Source organism: Mobula hypostoma, chromosome 12, assembly GCF_963921235.1.
Source record: "Mobula hypostoma chromosome 12, sMobHyp1.1, whole genome shotgun sequence".
Lineage (NCBI taxonomy): Eukaryota > Metazoa > Chordata > Chondrichthyes > Myliobatiformes > Myliobatidae > Mobula > Mobula hypostoma.
Genome location: NC_086108.1, coordinates 92,725,489 through 92,746,499, shown reverse-complemented (window position 1 = coordinate 92,746,499; position 21,011 = coordinate 92,725,489). Strand labels below are relative to the sequence as shown.

At 40.7% G+C, this 21,011-nt stretch overlaps 1 protein-coding gene across 1 annotated transcript in view; it reads right to left on the bottom strand.

The window, feature by feature from the left end:
* cnn3a (calponin 3, acidic a) overlaps positions 1-21,011 on the bottom strand; it is a 71,802-nt gene that overhangs the window by 27,765 nt on the left and 23,026 nt on the right. The window contains exon 2 of the mRNA XM_063064611.1: positions 2,714-2,835. Coding sequence (XP_062920681.1) covers positions 2,714-2,835 — 122 coding nt within the window. The remainder of the gene's footprint in view (positions 1-2,713; positions 2,836-21,011) is intronic.

The following is a 21,011-nucleotide window of genomic DNA, read 5'->3' as shown; positions in this document are numbered from 1 at the left end:
CATTCCACACACCTATCACTGTGTAAAAAAAATCTACCCCTAACACCCCCCTATACTTTCCTCCAACACCTTAAAGTTTTGCTCCCTTGTATTGGCCATTTCCAGCTTGCGGAAAAAAAAAATCCGCTGGCCATCCGCTTGATCTATGAAACATCATTTTGTATTCCTCGATCAAGACACCTCTAATTCTCCTCCTCCACAAAGAAAAGCCCCAGCTCACTCAAACTTTCCACACAAGACATGCTTTCTATAATGAAGCAACCAGAATTGAACAAAATACTCCGTGTGGTCTAATCAGAGACTTACAGAGCTGCAAGATTACCTCCTGACTCCTGAACACAGTCCCCCAACGAATTGAAGGCAAATACATCATACACCTCCTTAACTACCTTATCAAACTTTGAGGGATCTATTGACGTGAACCCCAAGACCCCACTGCTCCTGTTGGATAAAGGCACGCCTAATTCTGGTTTACAGTACTACAAGCTAGGATGGCATCTGGTCCCATAGGCTTTACTGTACTAGTCATTTCTTATAATCACACAGTAAACATAATTGGCTACAGACTTGCTTCTGCAATGAAGATTTCAGGAAGACGCTGAAAGATGGATGTGTCTCAGGTTGTAAATATTTGGGCTCAAGTTCTACTCCAAAGCCCTCAGCACAATGTTAGTTTTAATTTCAGTGCTGCAGCAGATTCATCACATAAAGGCCCTGCCCAAGTCATGGTTTGACTTAAAAATTTCCAAGATGTGCAAATTCCATGGCATCTTCGTGAGCATTTATCCTACAACTAATACATAAAACAGATGAACTGAGCAGGTATTTCACTGTAATTCGTGGAATACAGACGAGACACCATATTCAAGATCTAAATGCAATCTAAAAGGGTTTTAAATCTCGTCACCCAAGTTCAATCTCAGTGATCACTTTGGTCAAAGGATTTATGAAGATGACCACAACAAATCTTATTGATTAAAAATACCACATTCATCTTCAGAAATCAGGGGTCCCCAACCTTTTTTGGCCTGCAGACTGGCTGAGCGGGGGGGGGGGGGGTTCGAGTGGGGTTAAACTCATATATGCTTGCCAACTTTCTCACTCTCAAATAAGGGACAAAAGTAGCAGTCAAATCCCGGGACACTTTATCCCAGAAAAGGCTACCATGACCATGAAGCCTTGCGCGGGCACCTGTGTGCGCATGCGTGATGTGCGCTTGCGTGTACGTGTCCAATGTTTCCCCACGAATCGGTTTTGCCTTCATCTTCCCGACTATACTATACATACATTATTTCTACTTTATATAGGCTCTGTGTTTATCATACCACTCTTGCTTTTACTATATGTTAGTGTTACTTATTTTCAGTTTTATGTGTTATTTGGTATGATTTGTTAGGTTTTTTTTGGGTCTGGGAACGCTCAAAATTTTTCTCAAATAGATTAATGATAATTGCTTCTTCGCTTCACGCCATTTTGGCACGAAAGGTTTCATAGGAACGCTCTATCTTAGTGGGGGAAATATGGGACAAACCAATTTAGCCCAATATACATGATGTCCCGGCAAATACGGGACAGTTGGCAACCCTATGTTCAAGTTCAACGGTGCAGCTGACTCATATTGTTTCCTCACAGCCCAGTAGCACATGCTTTGCGGCCCGGTGGTTGGGGACCGCTGTCATAAATGATTGAATATAGTTTTGTAGTAACTCAAAGAATGCGATCTCTTCCTATTCTCCTTATATTCCCATCAATATAAATCCTCCCGTGTGATATCAGCTGGCTGGAACATAACCACAGGGGATAGCTCAAGTATCTCTTGGGCTTCCCAGATAACTCAAAGTGCTTCCTTTCCTTACTTAAGTACATCTTCATCCTTCTCTCAAAGTTCTATTGTCCTTACATGCATTAGAGATTTTAACCCACCAAGATACTCAAACTTTGTGCCACAACTCTTTACCATTAAAGAATTCCATTTGTTTCTTGGCCTGATTTCTTCTTGTCACAACTTTTTCTGCCTGCTGGTTCTCAACCTTATCAACCACATCTCCTCTCATTTTTCCCCAGCTATTTTACTGTCCCTAAGGTCTCTGGCATTTTAATTTTATATCCTGTGATAAGTTAAATCAAGGTGCACTCTAAATTTCAACACTTCTATCAAGACTAGTAGCACCAATATCTTTAACTGCATGTTAGCTTGATTCTGTTATGGCACCCTGGTTCACATCTTTAGCACTGTGCCTTCCAGTCTGGAGACCATCCTCTTGCATCCTGAGAGCTTCGCAGTGATTTACTATCAGGTTTAGTTCTTACTGTTTGTACACAAGGACAACTGGAATGTAATAACAGTGATCCATAACTGCACTATTTCATAAGCTCGCAAACAATCTGCTTTTTCAGAACAGGAAAGTAGTGGTGGTTACAATGGGAAATAAAGAGCAAATGGAGGCAAGCCAACAACAGGCATGCCTACAACAGCAGCTTCACTTTATGACTAGAAAGGACTTCAGACATCGAGGTCATAAAAGGGCTTTGTATAAGACCAAGTTCAATGAAGGCAAAGAATCTCTTGGAAACTGCTGTGCTGTTTTGAGGGGAAGACAGACTGAAAAACATTAACAAGATGGAAGAGAAAATGATTGTGAGTACCTATCACCAAATCTCAACATAGCAGCAAGACCTAATCCTCAAGACTTAAAAATGATCAGCTACTTACATGCAAAGAATGACACCATCCTTAAGGCTGATTTGAAAGTTCTCACCCAAGCGTCTGCCTGTAACTTCTTCAATCCAGATTCGTAATTCCTCCTCTTTCTGAGGGTCATACTTTTGAAGGATCTGGAAGGAAACCAAAATATGATTTACACACACACACACAATCACATCTATACATTAAGTGCACTGAGAGTGATGATTTTGTCATCCCACATCCTGAAAAGTGAGCTTTCCGCAATACTTCAGACCTCATCCTACAGAGAATTTCATTTTATTACCTTCATTCCTTAACTCATGGTGAAAGAATGTCAAGACCAACATGCAAAGCCATTTCAGGGGATACACACAATTGGTCTTGGTTTGATGATTAAAGCGCTGAAAAGAATCCAAAGTTCAATGGACAAATGTTAGATCGTGTCTGAGGAACGCTGGCATTCATGATCTTTAAGTTTACTGAATCTTCCATTTCCAAACCATTGTCGTTGATGGCGGGGGGCGGGGGGAAGAGAAAGATACAAATGTGGATTAAATTCCAAACAAATTGATGCATGGCTAGGATTTTTGCCAATCTTTCTCGTGCTTAATTGACTAGATCATTGTCTAGACCCTGCTCTGATAATGGTGCAGCCCATAATTAACACAACTGGTGTGCAGCTTAAAAAGTCCTGGTGGATGTTCGTTTTAATGTTTACAATACAAAGAGCAGATAATATCCAGAGCAAAATTCTCTGCCAGTCTTGATCTTCTACAGGGCTCATTCTAGTCAAAATATAAAACAGGAAACTTGGAAAGGGGCAGCTCAGGAAACGTCTGTTAAGAGGGAAGGCTTCATTAAGGACCTCTATCACCCAGGGCAGGCCCTCTTCTCATTGATATCAGAGGAGGTACAGGAGCCTGAAGACACACACTCAACTTTTTAAGGAAGAGCTTCTTCCCCTCCACCACTAGACTTATAAATGGACACTGAATCCATGAACACTACCTCACATTTTACACCGCTTATTTAATTTAAATATAATATACACACGCATATATACACACACACACACACATTATATATATATATTAAAAAATGGTATATTTTAATTACACACATGCACAAGACAAATAAAAAAGCACAGGAAGGACAATAAGTGATAAGTCAATTAAATACATAAAACTGTAAAAGTCAAAAATATAAAGAAGAAACAACAGACAAGGCAGTCTGAGTGAAAGCAAATTAGCTGTTTTGTACCTAGATTTAGTCTTGGATACATCACAATTTTGTTCAACAGACTGCATTCTCACTGAACAAGACCAATACGTACATTCCTGAGTATTCATTAAACAAACAAGATCTAGTATGAAGACCTTCTCTTCTCTTAGCTTCCAGCTGCCTTTTAATTTTACTTTAGCTGATGTAATGCAAAACATCTGTAAAGAGGACACAGATCAGTGACCAGCTTATTAAAATAAACATTTATGCATTCAATATTGCAAAGCTATGAGAACATAGGGACTCAAAAAAGGATGCGCGTAATGAATTGAGTAAAAACCAGATACTCGCAGTTCCCAGGTTACGCAAGAGTGCTTTTCTCAAGAAATGATTGCAAGTTGATTTCTTGGCAAGTCAGAACATTTGTTTTCTGTTGTAATCCACAACACCTCACTCAACAGACATTTGCTACAATTGCTTCACTTCATTGAATAATTGCTAACATGCCATAAGGTGGAAAACATGCTGTCATTAATGAATACCATGAAACATTATTACGACCAGCTTGGAAAATGCTGTAAAGATGTATGGGAGAGTTTGCATGATGTCAAATCTCTGCTGGTCAGGACAAATCTGTATTACACACCAGCAAGAGACACTTGCCTACTTATAGTCTTCAGTGAAAAACAATCACAGTGAAACTAATAAGCACTGAGCACTGTGCAACTTGATATGAACTTTAACAAAGGAGCAATTTCTATGTGAGTTTAGAGCAGGAATTCCAAGGACCCCTTCCTTAATGGTATTAGTTTATGTCAAAAAAAAAGGTTGGGAACCCTTGGTTTAGAGGGAAGCAGAAGACTAGATCATAATGAACTGCAAACTATTTAGCAACAACGTGAAAATAATACACATCTTGATACTATTTACCATAAATTGCTACACTACTGTGGTGCCATGTTGGTCTGGGAGGGGATACTCCCATCAGTTTCTCTATTCTCAGTAGATTCAGAAGAGTCTGAGTGTTCAGCATTGTTACGTTTCCTCCAGGTGCCTTATCTCACTAATGCAAGTGCCAGAGGCACGCAGAATCACTGCTGCTCGATACAGTAATATTCTTTGCCCATTCTATCATCTCAATCTTCAAATAACTTATCCTCAATTGGTCAAAGGCTGTGAGGTTACAGCAAGAAGGCAATAGAATGGGGTTGAGGAGGATAATAAATCAGCCAGATTTAATGGTGGAGCAGCCTCAATGTGCCAAATAGCATAATTCTTGTGATCTTATTTTACAGTTTTAAATTACATACGTTTGTTGAAAAGGGGAAATCTTTGTACGCTGCTAGAGAACAGTTGACAATGGGTGACTAGTAGTCCAGCACTCCAAATTTCCCTTTGATAGCAGGATTATTATACAGACAGCAAAAGAAGTCTTTTGACAGATTGTGTTGAAAAGTGATTAAACAGCTGTCTTCCTAAACCAGAATTATTAAAGGGGGAAAAAAAAATCTCACGAGCTTTAAGTAGCTGAAGGAATATGCCAATGTTCCCATTGTCAAGGTGGAGCTTTAAACTAGACATCAATAGCGAATGCTTAGACACTTAAGCAATGAGTAATTGACTGGAATCAATTCACCACACAGACTGGAACTTCACTGTTAAAGACAAGTCTCGATTTGCAGTTGCAAGGTTCATTTTCAAACCACAATTCCTTTATACTCTTTACATCAATTGGTCCCCGATAATATTGGACTGGTACACCAATGCCACCACTAGTAGCACTGCTGCATTACAGCTCCAGCACCTTGGGTTCAATCCTGGGCCCCCACTGCTCTCTGCAGAGCTTGCAAAGTCTTCCTGTGACTTCACGGGCTTCCCCTGGCGTTTCAGATCAGTCTCCTCTCACATCCTTAAAACACTGAGTTTGATACAGATTCGAGAGAAAAGTTTTACTTGTCACACACACACACACACACCAAAACATACAGTGAAGTGCATCGTTTGCATCAACAACCAACACAGTCCAGGCAGGTGCTGGGACCGTGTTGCCCTCTTAGCTTGCCCACAACTTACATCTTTGGAATGTGGGAGGAAACTGGAACACCGGAAGAAACCCAGATACTCACAGGGAAAACGTACAAACCTCTTCTTACAGACAGTATCAGGAATCGAGCCCCGATCACCACCACTGTAAAGTGTTACAGTAGCCACTATGCAACCATGCACGCTACTTCTGAATGACTGCTGTAAATGATTTCTGGCACATAGATGAGTAGTTGTATCAAGGGCAGATTGATGGGAACATGGGGAAGATGAAGTGGGATTAAGAGTAAATGGGTACTTGATGATCACCAGGCCAAAGTTCAAAGTTCAGTGGGCCAAAAGGCACGTTTCTGTGCTGAATGATTGATAGTTAAAAGCTCCAGTCTTGCAATTCCCAATAACTCCCAGGTCACTGGACACTTGCTTAATATACAAGGCTGGCTACGGACCTTTGTACTTGTACACAAGTATCTAGCCTCCTCTCAGAACACCCCAGAACTGCATGTTAATACTACTCATGTAGCAGTTCTCCCAAGTTCTTTTCACTTCTTCTCCCTTTTCCCCTTACCATTCTATTCCTGTCTTCTGAACGTATTTTGCTGATCCTTCAATACACCTTAAAATCAGCCTGTCCTTTTCCAGTTCCATTCAAGCATCATCACACGTGAAATAACAACATCTGGACCATGGCCTCAATCCACATGCAGGCAGTAACCAGCGCCTCCCACGTGAGTTTCTTTCACATATCCTCTTCTCATTACTACCATCGGGGATGAAGTACAGGAACATGAAAACCACACTCAACATTTCAGGGACAGCTTCTTCCCCTCCGCCATCAGATTTCTGAATAGACAATGAACCCATGAACACCACCTCATTATTTTTGCACTACTTATTTACTTGTTTGTTTGTGTATTTCTTGTCATAATTCAGAATTGTAAATCTGGCTGGGGGTGCTACGAATTCTTTATTCTCTAGTAATCTCCCTGGTTTTGCTGACATTGAGTTCAGGATGAGGAACCTCTGGAGGTCCACGAGCCCTCATTCAGGGGGGTAGAGAGGATCAGCAACTTTAAGTACTCGCTGTCATCATTTCGGAGGATCTGTCCTGAGCCCAGCACCTAAACGTAATTATGAAGAACAAACAGCAGTGCCTCTACTTCCTTAAAAGCTCGTGGAAATTCAGTATGACGTCTAAAACTTTGACAGGCTTCTATATATGTGGAGTGGAGAGCATATTAGCTGGTTACATCACAGCCTGGTATGGAAACACCAATGCCTTTGACCAGAAAATGGTACAAAAAGTCGTGGATACGGCTCAGTCCATCATGGGTAAAGCCTACCCAACCACTCAGCACATCTACATGGAGCACTGCTGCAGGAAAGCAGTATCTATCAAGGATCCCCACCACCCAGGTCAGACTCCCTTGTCGCTGCTGCCATCAGGAAGGTGGTACAAGAGCCTCAGGCCCCACATCACCAGGTTCAGGAACAGTTATTATCCCTCAACCATCAGGCTCTTGAACCAGTGGGGATAACCTCACTCAATTTCAATTGCCCCATTACTGAACTGTTCCCACAACCTCTGGACTCACTTTCAAGAACTCTTCATCTCATGGTCTCGATATTAATCGCTTGTTTATTATCATTAAGTAAATGGGAAATTAATGCTGCAGGGAAACACCCTCCTCTACTGCTCAATCACCCCATCAGACTTCTTGTACCAACTTGGAGCGGAAATAGATTTAACAAAACATCCAGCAGTATAGTTTCCTTAGTGCAACACCGGAGTCTGAAATTTTGTGCCCAGATTTCCGAACAAGACATGACCCTGTGTAATTATGCATGTGCATAATAAAGAACTTCCCAGTATGCAAAGAGGGCAGTTCACCCAGAAATGGAAATGATGTTGGTGAGCTGGTCGCACGTGCCCAGGTCAGGCTGGAGTGTCCCAAATAAAATGTGCTAGCATTTTTATCCATGCCAAGTTTGTCTTTATTAAGAACAAAGATCCTATTAGACCCACTACACACCAAATTCACTGATCACTGCAAGCAGAACACAGCGAAATCTGCTGATGCAACAATTCTCTTTCAGAGACTATAAAAACTACTGAAGCAGGAGCATCAAACTGGAAGGATGATTTGGTCTAGACTCCACAAACATTTCAGATAGAACGTTACCTTCCAAAATGAACTTCTAAATTTCAGCCATTTTAAAGACAAATGGCAGCAAGTTGGGTATTGTGCAACACACACAAAATGCTGGAAGAACTCTGCAAGTCAGGCAGCATCTACGGAGGAGAATAAACAGTCGACGTTTTGGACTAAGACCTTTCAACAGGATTGGTCTTGATGAAAAGTGTCAGCATAAAGCATCAACTGCTCATCTTCCACAGCAACTCAAATGGTATCTGAAGTGCTTATGACTATTCTGCTGAAGTTCATTTCAATTCACACTTGAACTGCATGTTTTCAAAGGTTCATTGAAGCCATGGAATTTTAAAATGAAAAAGTTTAGTTTTAATATTCTAAGCAAACCATGAATCAAGACTTTATTCTTCAGTGTATCTAGTGCCTATGGGAAACAAGGCATATTTTTTAAAGCATTTGATATCAGAATTTTTTTTAAATATGTAGTTAGTTACCACAGATCCATTTCTCATTTATAAAGAGGAAGATGCATTCCCTCAGGCAAATTATATTATAGAAAGATAAACAGAGCACTTGAACTGATAAATAGCACTTGCAGATTGTCAGCTATAACCTCAAAAAACAATGGGTCCTTTAAGAAAGATGCATAGAAGTAGATATTCAGGACTTAATACAAGTTGACCAGATGATTAAGATCTCACACAAATAAAGCAAACTGTAAACCAGTATGATGAACAAATGAAGTTCTTTCTGGAAAGAATACAGTGTCATCAAATAGATGGGCATATTGATGCATTTCAAGGTTAAATCTGTTGAGGATTTGAGCTGTGGGTTTAGACATGTATCTAAAATATATTTAAAATAGGCAACATTATCAAATGTATATTTTTTATTTGCACTGATTTTGTAAATAAACTATTCTTTGCATTTCTGGTCAGATGCTAAATGCATTTCATTGGCTTTGTATCTGTACTTGGCACAATGACAATAAAGTTGAATCTAATCTAATCTAATATTGTTAACCATGGGAATGTCATTTTAGAAACTGCAAATTGCATTAAAAACATTAAATTTCTAGATTATTAACCTAAACACCTTGATGAACAATTCAAAGACCACAGCTCAAATCCCATTGTAGCAGCCATAGGATTTAAAACCCAATATATATTCTAGGTTTATATTAGATGTTAATATTGTCCATTATGGCTTGTAACCACTGAGACAATGGATCACCATTAAAATCTGACTGATTCAGTACCGTCATTTCAAGAGATTAAACTATTACCCTTACGCAGCCTGATCTATATACGACAGCACCTCCCAAGTGCCCCAGCAAGCCGCTCACATGAAGTTCAAAGCTCAAATTACATGTCACCTTGAGATTCACTTTCTTCTGGGGATTCACAGAAGATGCAAAGAAACACAATAGAATCGATGAAAAACTACATACACAAATGGACAAACAACCTATATGCAAAAGACAACTTGTGCAGATATAAAAAAGGAAAGTAAAACAAATAATGATTAAGCAAGAGAACACAAGTAGTAGAATCCTTGAATGCAAGTCCATAGGTTGTGGAATCAGTTCAGTTTTAGGGTGAGTGAACTTATCCAAAAGGAAGGGCATTTAGTGTCAGACAATAAATGTTGATCTTCGAATGATGTCCCCATACCACATAAATAAGATCAGTGCCCTTGAAGGTCAAAGGCATGCAAGGTTTCTTCTCTTTAATCCAAAAGATTTTTCTCCATTGCCAATTAGAAACATATCTTATTAACCCACAATTCTCAACACATACAAATGCAACTGGGAATACACATACAAATAGGACATACATGGTAAATGGTAGGGCATTGAAGAATGCTGTAGAACAGAGGGATCTAGGAATAATTGTGCATAGTTCCCTGAAGGTGGAATCTCATATGGATAGGGTGCTGAAGAAAGCTTTTAGTTTGCTGGCCTTTATTAATAACAGCATTAAGTATAGGAGTTGGGATGTAATGTTGAAATTGTACAGGGCATTGGTAAGGCCAAATTTGGAGTACTGTGTACAGTTCTGGTCTCCAAATTATAGGAAAGATGTCAATAAAATTGAGATTTACTAAAATGTTGCCTGGGTTTCATCTCCTAAGTTACAGAGAAAGGTTGAACAAGTTAGGTCTTTATTCTTTGGAGCATAGAAGGTTGAGGGGGGACTTAATAGAGGTGTTTAAAATTATGAGGGGGATTGATAGAGTTGACGTGGATAGGCTTTTTCCATTAAGAATGGGGGAGATTCAAACAAGAGGACATGAGTTGAGAGTTAAAGGGCAAAAGTTTAGGGGTAACATGAGGGGGAACTTCTTTACTCAGAGAGTGGTAGCTGTGTGGAAGGAGCTTCCAGCAGAAGTGGTTGAGGCAGGTTCGATGTTGTTGTTCAAAGTTAAATTGGATAGATACATGGACAGGAAAGGAATTGAGGGTTATGGGCTGAGTGCAGGTCAGTGGGACTAGGTGAGAGTAAGAGTTCGGCACAGACTAGAAGGGCCGAGTTGGCCTGTTTCCGTGCTGTAATTGTTATATGGTTATATATGGTTAACTGTGAAGTCTCAAAAAGTACTTTCTTGCTATATTTTCCAATCTTCAACCAGTTCTAAAATTCAGTCTGTGTGTGAATAGAAAACTGCCAATTTTTAAACTATTCTCTTCAAAATTTGAAGGAAGCTCTTGACACTCAATATCCCCAACCTACTAAATCATATTTCCACTGGTTTCTTACTGGAAAAAGACTGTACAACTCACTTTTGAACATACTTGGGTTGGGTTGGCTTGACAGCAGCAACTATACCCAGAAAGTATTTTATAAAAAATGCAAGACCACCACTGCCTGTAAAGAGTTGGTACGTTCTATCCACGACCGCATGGCTGTCCTCCAGGTGCTCCTGTTTCCTCCCACAGACCAAAGACGTACCAGTTGGTAGGTTAACTGGTCATTGCAAATTGTCCCAAGATTGAATCCGGGGATTGCTAGGCAGCATGGCTCAAAGAGCCAGAAGGGCCTATTCCACTCTACATCTCAATCAATTAAAAAAAATTGACAGGCATTCATCTTTATTCCGTAAATTGGACAACAACCTCTAATATATTCAAGCAGAAAACTGAAGACCACAGGGCATACAAAACAACTCTCATGAGCAGACTCAGAACTGAAACACATGTGAAACTGCAAGGCAAGTAACAAATGTATTTCCTTCACGCCAAAGGGCCCGAAATGTCAACTGTACTTTTCCATACACGTGCCTGGCCTGCCGAGTTCCTCCAGCATTTGTGTGTGCTGCTTGGATTTCTAGCATCTGCAGATTTTCTCGTTTGTAAGTGTATTTATTTGTTGCTGATTAAATTCAAGCCACAAGTGGGCCAACACTGCAGAAATAGCCACATTCTTGTATTTCAACAGAAAAATTCAGTTCGTAAATTAAGTTCTTCAGTTTAGGACTGGTATTTGAACATCCTGTACTGAAAGCGAACCCAAGTCCATAACTTAGGCAGTAGACCACAGGCAAGTTGAAACTAGTCCGCCTTTTTTGTTGGGAACATGATATAAGCAGATAAAGCATTTTATTGCCCACTCCTTATTGTCCTCAAAGGCAAAAGCAGGGGTAATCTTTTTGAACTACTGCAATCTATCTGAAGATATTCCAAAGTTCAAAGTAAATTTATTATCAAAGTACATACATGTCATTATATACAACCCTGAGTGGGTATACTCAATAAATTCATAACAGAATAACCACAATAGCATCAATGAAAGACCACGCCAATCGGGCATTCAACCACTGTGCAAAAAACAAACTGTTCAACTACAGATAATAACAGTAATAAATAAACAAACAATAAATAGAGAGTAGGAGACAAGAATCTGAAAAGGTTGTGGGTCATTTCAGTGATGGGGCAAATAAGTTATTCCCTTTGGTTCAAGAGCCTGATGGTGGTTGAGGGGTAATAATTGTTCCTGAAGCTGGTGGTGGAGTCCTGAGGCTCTTGGACCTTCTTCCTGATGGCAGCAGCAATGATCTGGGTGGTGGGGATGCTGCTTTCCTGCGACAATGCTCAAAACAGATGTGCTCAATGGTGGGGAGAACTTTATCCATGATGGACTGGGCTGTATCCACAATTTTTTTTTCCAAGCTTTTATAAACAATGTGAAGAAATGCCAATACATTTCCAAGTGAGGATAGCGTGTATTCTGCATGAGAACTTGCTGCTGCCTTCATTCTTCCTAGCGTAGAGGTCATGGACATCAGGAGTAAATTTGACAAGAAATTGCAGGATCCTTCTGATCTTCTACACTGTGAAGTGCCCAAAATCCAAAGAGTAAAGGAAAGGTGGAGTTTGTCTATAGGAGGAGCCACAAAGCTCTTCATTCAGTTGATCAAAGTTTCATGTTATATGGGTATGTATTTATTTAGTTAGTTAATAAATCTGTATCTGGATCTGCAGAATTTTTTTAAAAATTCAAGGTTAGCTGATATTACAAAACACACAAAACCAAAGCAAGAAGTTGCTTTGTCTAAGAAGAGGAATTTCTGACATGAATGTGGATTAGGCAAACAGCATGCGTAGGCTTAAGGCACTAACTCAGGGGTTCCCAGCTTTTTTTTTGCGCCATGGACCCCTACCGTTAACCAAGAGGTCTGTGGACTCCAAGTCAGGAACTCTTGCACTAAATGATCATCTAGCCCAGTGCTTCCTAACTTTTTTGGGTTACCACCCATTTGGTTCACGGCCCCCATCTCTAGCACCACCTTCTCCCTTTCTGGCCATTATTAAAAACTATTTTAAAAATTTTGATTTACAATGCACAGTGGAAGAAAATGGGAAGTGCAGATTCAAAGCAGTGACAATAATTGCATAAAAAATATTCAAATCTATTTCAGCCACGAATAAAATGATTTCTTAATTACAGCTAAAACAAATTTCACCAACTTTAGAGCATACAGTACACTAGTAGTCCAACCACTCACTGCTTCATTGCTCTTTCAACCTTTAAATGAAATGGATGGGCTTGCTGCAGTGATACCAGCTTCTCAAGATCAGGCTGAAGGAGTCTCAGGTTCCCATGTTCAATAATTTTCAGTCTGTTTCTTGAAAAGTTGACAGATTGCATTGAAACTGTGCTCCACCCAATATGACAGACAAGAGAAAATCTGTAGATACTGGAAATCCAAGCAACACACACAAAATGCTGAAGGAACTCAGCAGGCCAGGCAGCATCCATGGAAAAAAGTACAGTTGACGTTTCATCCAACATTTTGTGTGTGCTCCACCCAATATGATGTAGAAAAGAACATCTTAACCTTTTTCCACAGTGCAGGGTACCATTCAGATTTATTTCTGCAACTAGAGATCTTGATACGACTTTTTGATCCCCACCTTCAATTCAGTCACTTTGTAGCGAGATCAGTTCTTCCTCCATCTTTCCTGTCAATTCCTCATTATAAGTGTTTAGGAATGAATTTATTACCCAATCTGGAATTTCGATCATGAGAAGATCCTGAAATCTCTAACATATCTTTATTCAGCTCATCCACATGGGCACAGTATACCTGAAGATCATCTCGTACCCTTCCTTCCTCGTCCAACTGAAGAGTGGCTCAGAAATTGGTAAAGGTCGCGACAGCCAATATTGCATTTAAATACAGTTAACTTGGACAGAAATGCCCAAGAGATGACTGATTTGACATTAACAAGATTCACATAATTTCCTTGCAATTGAAGATTGATTTCATTAAGCTTTACTTATTTGTCAGAATTATTTGCAAAGTCATGCCTAATATCCTCAAGTTGATTACTAAATAAAGCATTTGAGTCTTCAAAGAATTTTATCAGTTGCAAAGAGCACATCAAAGCGTCTCAGGCAGCTTCCTTTTGAGAGCCATCTGACTTCTGTGTGCAACAAACAGCAAGTGTTCAAACTGTTCATCATTCTCAACATACAAAGCTCTCTGAACAGTCAAGAATTGAGAACATGGGACTTGAATAATTACCGCTGTGATTAACAGTATTTAATGATTTGTGCAGCCAATCACTTAGGCCTTTTGCAACAAGATATTGTCTGTGAATTACACACTGAATGGTAAGTTAGGAATAGCTTTTTTCATGAAAGTACGTGAGGTGATTGATAAGTTCGTGGCCTAAGGCAGAAGGAGACGAGTTATTAACTTCACACTTTTTGCATAATCACTCAAAGAGTTGAACTGCACGTGCATGTAACGAGAGCTGTGTAACTCATCTCATTCTATTGTAGGCCACGAACTTGGATCTCCAGAAAGTAGTCCACCCCTGCTGTGGACCACTTTCTGGAGATCCAAGACGCCGACTTCTACAAAGAAGGGATCCGTATGCTCCACGACCGCTGGACTAAGTGTGTAAATGTAGGAGGGGACTATGTTGAAAAATAAATGTGCTAGGTTTTCTAACATTGACTCCCTCTACCTTAGGCCACGAACTTACCAATCACCCCTTGTAATAACCCCACCAGTCATTGATGGTGCCCCATCAAACGCACAAGCATGTTGCTGAGTGGAATGTTCTCTTTGAAGGACTGCTCAATAATCCAAAATATTGACTCCCTCTTCATATTTGTTTCTAGTCCCTTGCAAATAACAACTCTTGAACCATGCTTTCCTCTCTCATAAGCAAACATACAAAAGAAACAAAGATTCATCACCTGGCAAAGTTAACTCGTACAACTCCACAGCAAATTCTGTTGTGCCAAGTACAGTGTGCTGCTGAAAGGCTTACAGGTAAAGGAAGCATAGTCTTTAAATTATTCAAAAATTAGAATCCATCCAATATATTCACCATGATGTTAAACAGTGAGATTGTCGGATGATAAGATCACATATTGTGCTCATGATATTAAATGGCTCCCTTCCTATTTGTTGCTACTCGGCAAACTCTGACCTTTTCACTCCATCTCCCTACCATCCACTTCCCCACCCCCTACCATCCACTCCCCCCCCCCAATTTTTTGTGTACTGTGGTTCTGCAAACAAACTCTTTCCACAGGTGTCAATAACTTCTTGACCATTCTGCTGTCAAAAGGCCCGTTAAAACCACTGTCATTTTCCCCTTTCTGTGAAAAGGCAGCATTCAGTCCTTAGGCAGTCACCTTTCTGCTTGGATGGTAGAGATCAAATGGCTGTAAATCCCACCCAAGCCATCACGGAGCAGGATGTGATCTGGCAGGAGTTTAGAGAGGAGCAGAATCCGAGTGGGAAGTATTGCAGTGGATAGAAAATCAGAAAAAGCCACTGAATGCTTTCATCACATACCTTCAAATCAGAACAAGGTTCTGCTGAGGAAATCATAGGCCTGAAGAATTCCTGTATCCAAAGTTCAACTCATTATCCAAAAGTCACATTATACATCTGGGACCATTAGAGGTGGTTACTCTATCTGGAATGAATGCAGGGTTCACTCATGGGTGCGGTGGACTCCCCACTATGATGAAATTTGTATCAGAAGAATGCCAACAGATCAAAGGTCCAGCAAGTAAATAAAAAATTAAATACTATCAGCCCTGCTTCTACAGATAACACAGCCACACAAGCCACATGAACTCAAAGCAGCATTTCTGACATGCTCTTAAATAACCTGATATAATTCTTCTGGTCAAGATGGCACCAAGAAGTCATCTCTGTCAAGATTGTGGTTCAGACAATTGTTATTTTAAGTTAGTGTAGGGATGGTTTTGGGGACCAGAGAGGGGAGATCGAGGTCAGATTAGGGTTTAGGGACATAGATGTGGGGGAGTTAGGAGTCAGGCCTCTGCTCTGTGCTTGAAGGCCAGCAACAAGGACAGGTGACGAAGGACATCTGTGAGCTGTCCCAGTTTGGTGGGTTCCAGGACTGGATTGTGGAGGCACAAGGGCTGGTCAGTCGGCAGCCTGGAGTTTGAGGCCCCATCATCGGCTAGTCTGGTGATTGAATGAAGTTCAAAGGTCAATCGGAAATTAGGAAGTCGAAGCCTGGAAAATAGAGACCTGGAGGTCAGTCCTGGATTCAAAGGACCGGCTATGTGCATGGCTAAGTGGAGCGAGGAAATGGCCTGGGTTTGCTGCCGTCGAGTTGCTTGCTGTGTTCTGCCAAGCAACGTGTGCACGCTATATTGGTGCCAGAATGTGCGGCAGCCTCCAGCACAACCTCAAGTGTGTCGGTTGTTAATGCAAATGACGCATTTCACTGTAGGGTTTGAGGTACACCCGATAAATAAATCTGAATGTGTGCATAACAGACCGTCAACCACTCACCCCAGCAGTGCCACCAATTTCATGACTTGGTATTGCTCAGCACACGAGAATGAGCAGCACTGGCTAGCTAATAATGCTGCTGCCTCACCTCCAGCAGCCTGGTTCAATCCTAATCCATAGTACTGTGCGGTGTTTGCATGTCCATCCCATGACCTTGGGGACTTCAAGCTGGCATTTCCATTCCGGCCACAACCTACAGATGTACAGGTTAGTAGAGTAACTGGCCTCTGTCAACTGCCCAGGTGTGTGAGTGAGAACTTGCAGTGAGGATGGCTGGAGAGAGAAATAGGGCTCATACAGGACTTATGTAAAAAGGTTCATGATGATCATCAGACTCTGTGGGTCGAGGAGCTCATTTCAGTCCCCAAGACAATGACAACAGCTGGGAATGGGACAGCCACAGTAACAGCAGTGAACGCATCACTTTACCATGCCAGCCACCACCAGCTGGGGTTCAATTGCTGCCAATGTCTGTGAGGATTACCCGGCCTCCCTGTGGCTGCACGAGTTCCCTCTGGATGCTCGGGTGTCCTTCCATTTTCCAAAGCCGTACTGTTAGGGTTACTGAGTTGTGCACACGTTACATCGACGCGGGAAGCATTGTGACACTTGCAGGCCAACTCCAGCACAATCCCCAAACTGTGCCGGTCGTTTATGCAAACGACATTTCACTCCCAACATCCGCAGAACATTGTGTTTAGCATTTCATTGTATGCTTTGATGTCTCAATGTACACGGGACACATAAAGCTAATCTTTAGTTAGACCATGATGGATCAAGTCTGCACTCTACAAAAATCACACCACCATTTGACTCTTCAATATTATACCGTCCTTCTGCAGCTTGAATCAGTCTGTAGTGATGTGCAGGTCCAATGCTTATGTTTAATAGCACGCCCTCCTCTTAGCCACCCCACCCCCACAATCAACATTTTGTCTTCCTTAAGGAAGAATCCTGCAACCAGCATTTCTTTGAAAATGCTGAAGCTTTGGCACAGTCCCATTGAAGACTCAGCAATTCTATGTGCATTTAATAGACATGATGGAATTTACTTCAAGCCAGAGTTTAACTGCATGTATGCCAATAAAGGCTCACTGTTTCTAAAGTGGAAAAACCCTTCCTTTGTATGCGGAAGAGTTTCAAAAAATAAAATCTGATAAAAAGGTCAATCAAGTTCGTAACAAATTAGCTTAACTAAAACTACAAACAACATCTTTATATTTTGATTCTGGGTTAAGCATTGAAACAAGTGCAAATGTCAACCACTGAATTATCCACAATATAGAGGGCGGGGAGCTTCCCAAAATGTTACTTTGACAGCTCGGCTCCAGCTTTGCACCACGCTCTGCCACTAAAGAAAATTGACAACAGTATTACAGAGATACACTCCCTTGCCTCCACTAAGTCAGCTGTACAAAACTAATTATTTTGCGTTATTTTTCTGAGAAGGAAATTCTCCTCAGAGTCTTGGCCAATATTTTCCCAATAATAAATTTAGGAACAGTGAAATGATTATGTGGAATCGAGCTGTGCCTTGATTGGTGAAGGGTTTATTCAGGAGTTATGCTTTTTTTTGCCGGTGTGGGGCGGTGGGGGGGGGGGGATTGTTGCTTGCTGCCGCTTATACGCAGGAGGGAGTGGAGCTGGGGGCGACTTTGGGGTTCTAACATTTAACTGTCATTCATTCTTTGGGGCACTCCTCTGTTTTCGTGGATGGTTGCGAAGAAAAAGCATCTCAGCATGTATATTTTATATATTTCTCTGACATTAAATGTACCTTTGAAACTTGAGTTTCAACAGTAACCAGTCTTGGGATCTGAATGTGGACTGTAGATTGAATTTAAAATGCAACTCAGAACAATGACCTTTCTTCCTGGAGCTGCAGACCGGGGTTGATCAAAAACTAGGAAACACCCAGTCATTATGCATGAACACTGCAAGACAGGCAATGCTAATTAACATTCATCCTAGGGTCTCTTATATTCCGTTTGGGCAGCCTCCAACCTGATGGCATGAACACTAATTTCTCAAGTTTTCAGTAATGCCCCCCCAATCCATTTCCCTCCTTCACCTCATCTCCTTCCCCCACCCCCAACATTTTCTTTCTTCCATGGCCTTCAGTCTCTTTCACCAATCAACTTCCCTGCTCTTTAATTCATCCCTCCCACTCCAGGTTTCACCTATCACCTATTTCTCTCTCCCCTACCCCCACCTTTTAAATCTACTCCTTAGCCTTTTCTCTCCAGTCCTGCCGAAGGGTTTCGGCCCGAAACATCCACTGTACTTTTCTCCCCCCACCCCCTCCCATAGAATCTGCATGGCCTGCCAAGTTCCTCCAGCATTTTGCGTATGTTGCTTGGGTGTCTGGAGTGTTGGTACGAAGATGCAGGTGTTTGAAACTTTTATGCAACTTAAATGAAGCATGTCAACCCAAAGTGTGAAGTAAACAATGTCATGGTAACCGCTGAAACTGTATTGTGTTACCATTGATCTTAAGGGCTTAAAAATGTGATGTACTTTGACTTTAACAGGCTTCTTCTTCCAAGAGTGTCATGAGTGCGATGGCCGCTTGTGTGCTGAATAAAAACTTCTATACCAGCAGCTTCAGTGTCTCCCGGTGACTTTGTTCACAGTCACAGTTTGCACGTTACAATTGAGGATGCATTTCAATATGGCACTTAAGCACTCTGGGAATTTTGAAAGGCACGACATAAATGCAATATTTTGAGAGGAAAAGTTTGGGATAAGCAGTGTTGAACAGGTGTAACTAAAATTGAAACAGTTTTCTCACTTCAGTTCAAGTATCTTGTTAAAAACCAGCTGGAATGAAAACGATTGATGGATGTAAATGTTGCTGAGATCGGCTCGGTCTGGTTCCAATTAGTTTGAAGAATAGAGTCAAAACGGCTTTTGACCAGAAATACTGCACTTCACTCAGGCAGTTGTATCACTGCATCTTAAATTATTCAAGAATTAGCATGTCACTAGACAGAATACCGCAGATTTTAAACAGTAACATTTAGATTACGTCGTAATGTGGTCCCGATAACATGGCCAAACTGAACTGCTACTTGCATGCTGACATTTGTCCCAATCACTGGCCATTTGGCAAACTCTGGCCCTTTCACTCTTCCCTCTCCCTCAGATACTGAGGCTCTAAACAAACTTCCCTCTCCTCTGGAAAAACCATTACAGTCCTCCTGTTAAGGTAGTGGGAAATCTGTCATAAAGCTACAGACTTCAAAAGATAATTTACAACTTGATCATAATTAGGCTACACATACCTCAACACCAGATGCTATTGGAAGAAGTCCATGATTATATTTAAATGCCATTAACTACCTGGATTCTGCTCATTTTGAAGAGATTCTGAGGTGGATATCCTGCGTAAGCCTAATTTATCCAAATCACGTTTTTATGTCAGAACCTGGTGCTAAGCAAGGTCAGTGTGTTTTTCCAATAATTTACTTCACCAGTGTAAAAGGAAAGGCATTCAGGCTCCCAGGTCTGAAAGGAATGACATCACTGGCCAGTGTAAGTGATGCAGATCTTTCTTCATCCACATCCTGTAATAGATATTAGAAGAATAAACCAGGATGTGACCATGGCTAATCAATACCCAGAGGAAATACCCTGTTGAGAACATAAGCAGCTGCTGGAGTTTGCTCCATTTTAAGTACATTGATGAATGCCCTCCAGAAGCCAAGATATTTTTTTTCGTCAAGAATACCTAACTACTTTTAAAATTAACCTCATCCAAGAGAAATACGAAACAAATTTTATCACATTGTCATAATATTGAGATTCAAGTAACGACATCTTAAAAATCTGTCATCAGTAAATGATTAAAATTGCCTTATACAAAAGTAGGTGGAATGAATATGAGAAATTTTAGGGCAAGACAACATTAAAACAGTACTTAAAGCAGCACTTACACTGTCTAAATCACCTGTGCAGTTTGGGGTTTCCTAACAGTTAAGAAGCACAATCAAAATAAATATTTTCAAACTGCATCTTTAATACTTGACCCAATTTTCTTAGTCACGTCAAAATCTCAATGTATATTGTAGAATGAGTAAGTATATTGAAAATTCAAGTTCTGTTCTACAAGCAGTACACAATAAATTTTGCCTTTCGAGCACTGAAGGGGTCATGTAACGGTTATCAATCTATTCGAAGTTCATATTACTTCATCCATACAGGGCTGGAGCTTTTCAATTCAATTCACTCCATCCCATAATCAGATGGCAGCTAAGTTATCAATGCATTTTATATGACAACCTGGAAAGCCATCCTGCTGAATGTGAGGGAGATTTTAAAACCATTTATTAATATAAAAATGATCATTCATACTTACTTCCATAAGTAAATAAGTAATTTCATCTTTCCCACCAACCAAGTTTTTCCCTAAGCCCACACAGAGGTTTCTGAAAACAAACTACAGTACATGATGGAAGCCTGAAATATACTCAGTCAGCATCTGTGCAGAGAGAATGATGACAGCTTGATCAACCATCCTTCCCACCAAGTTCTTGAAACAATCACCAATCTCTTGCTTACCTGGAACCAGTTACTTCCCATCACTGGTCAAACCTGCAGCTCCTTCAACTTTC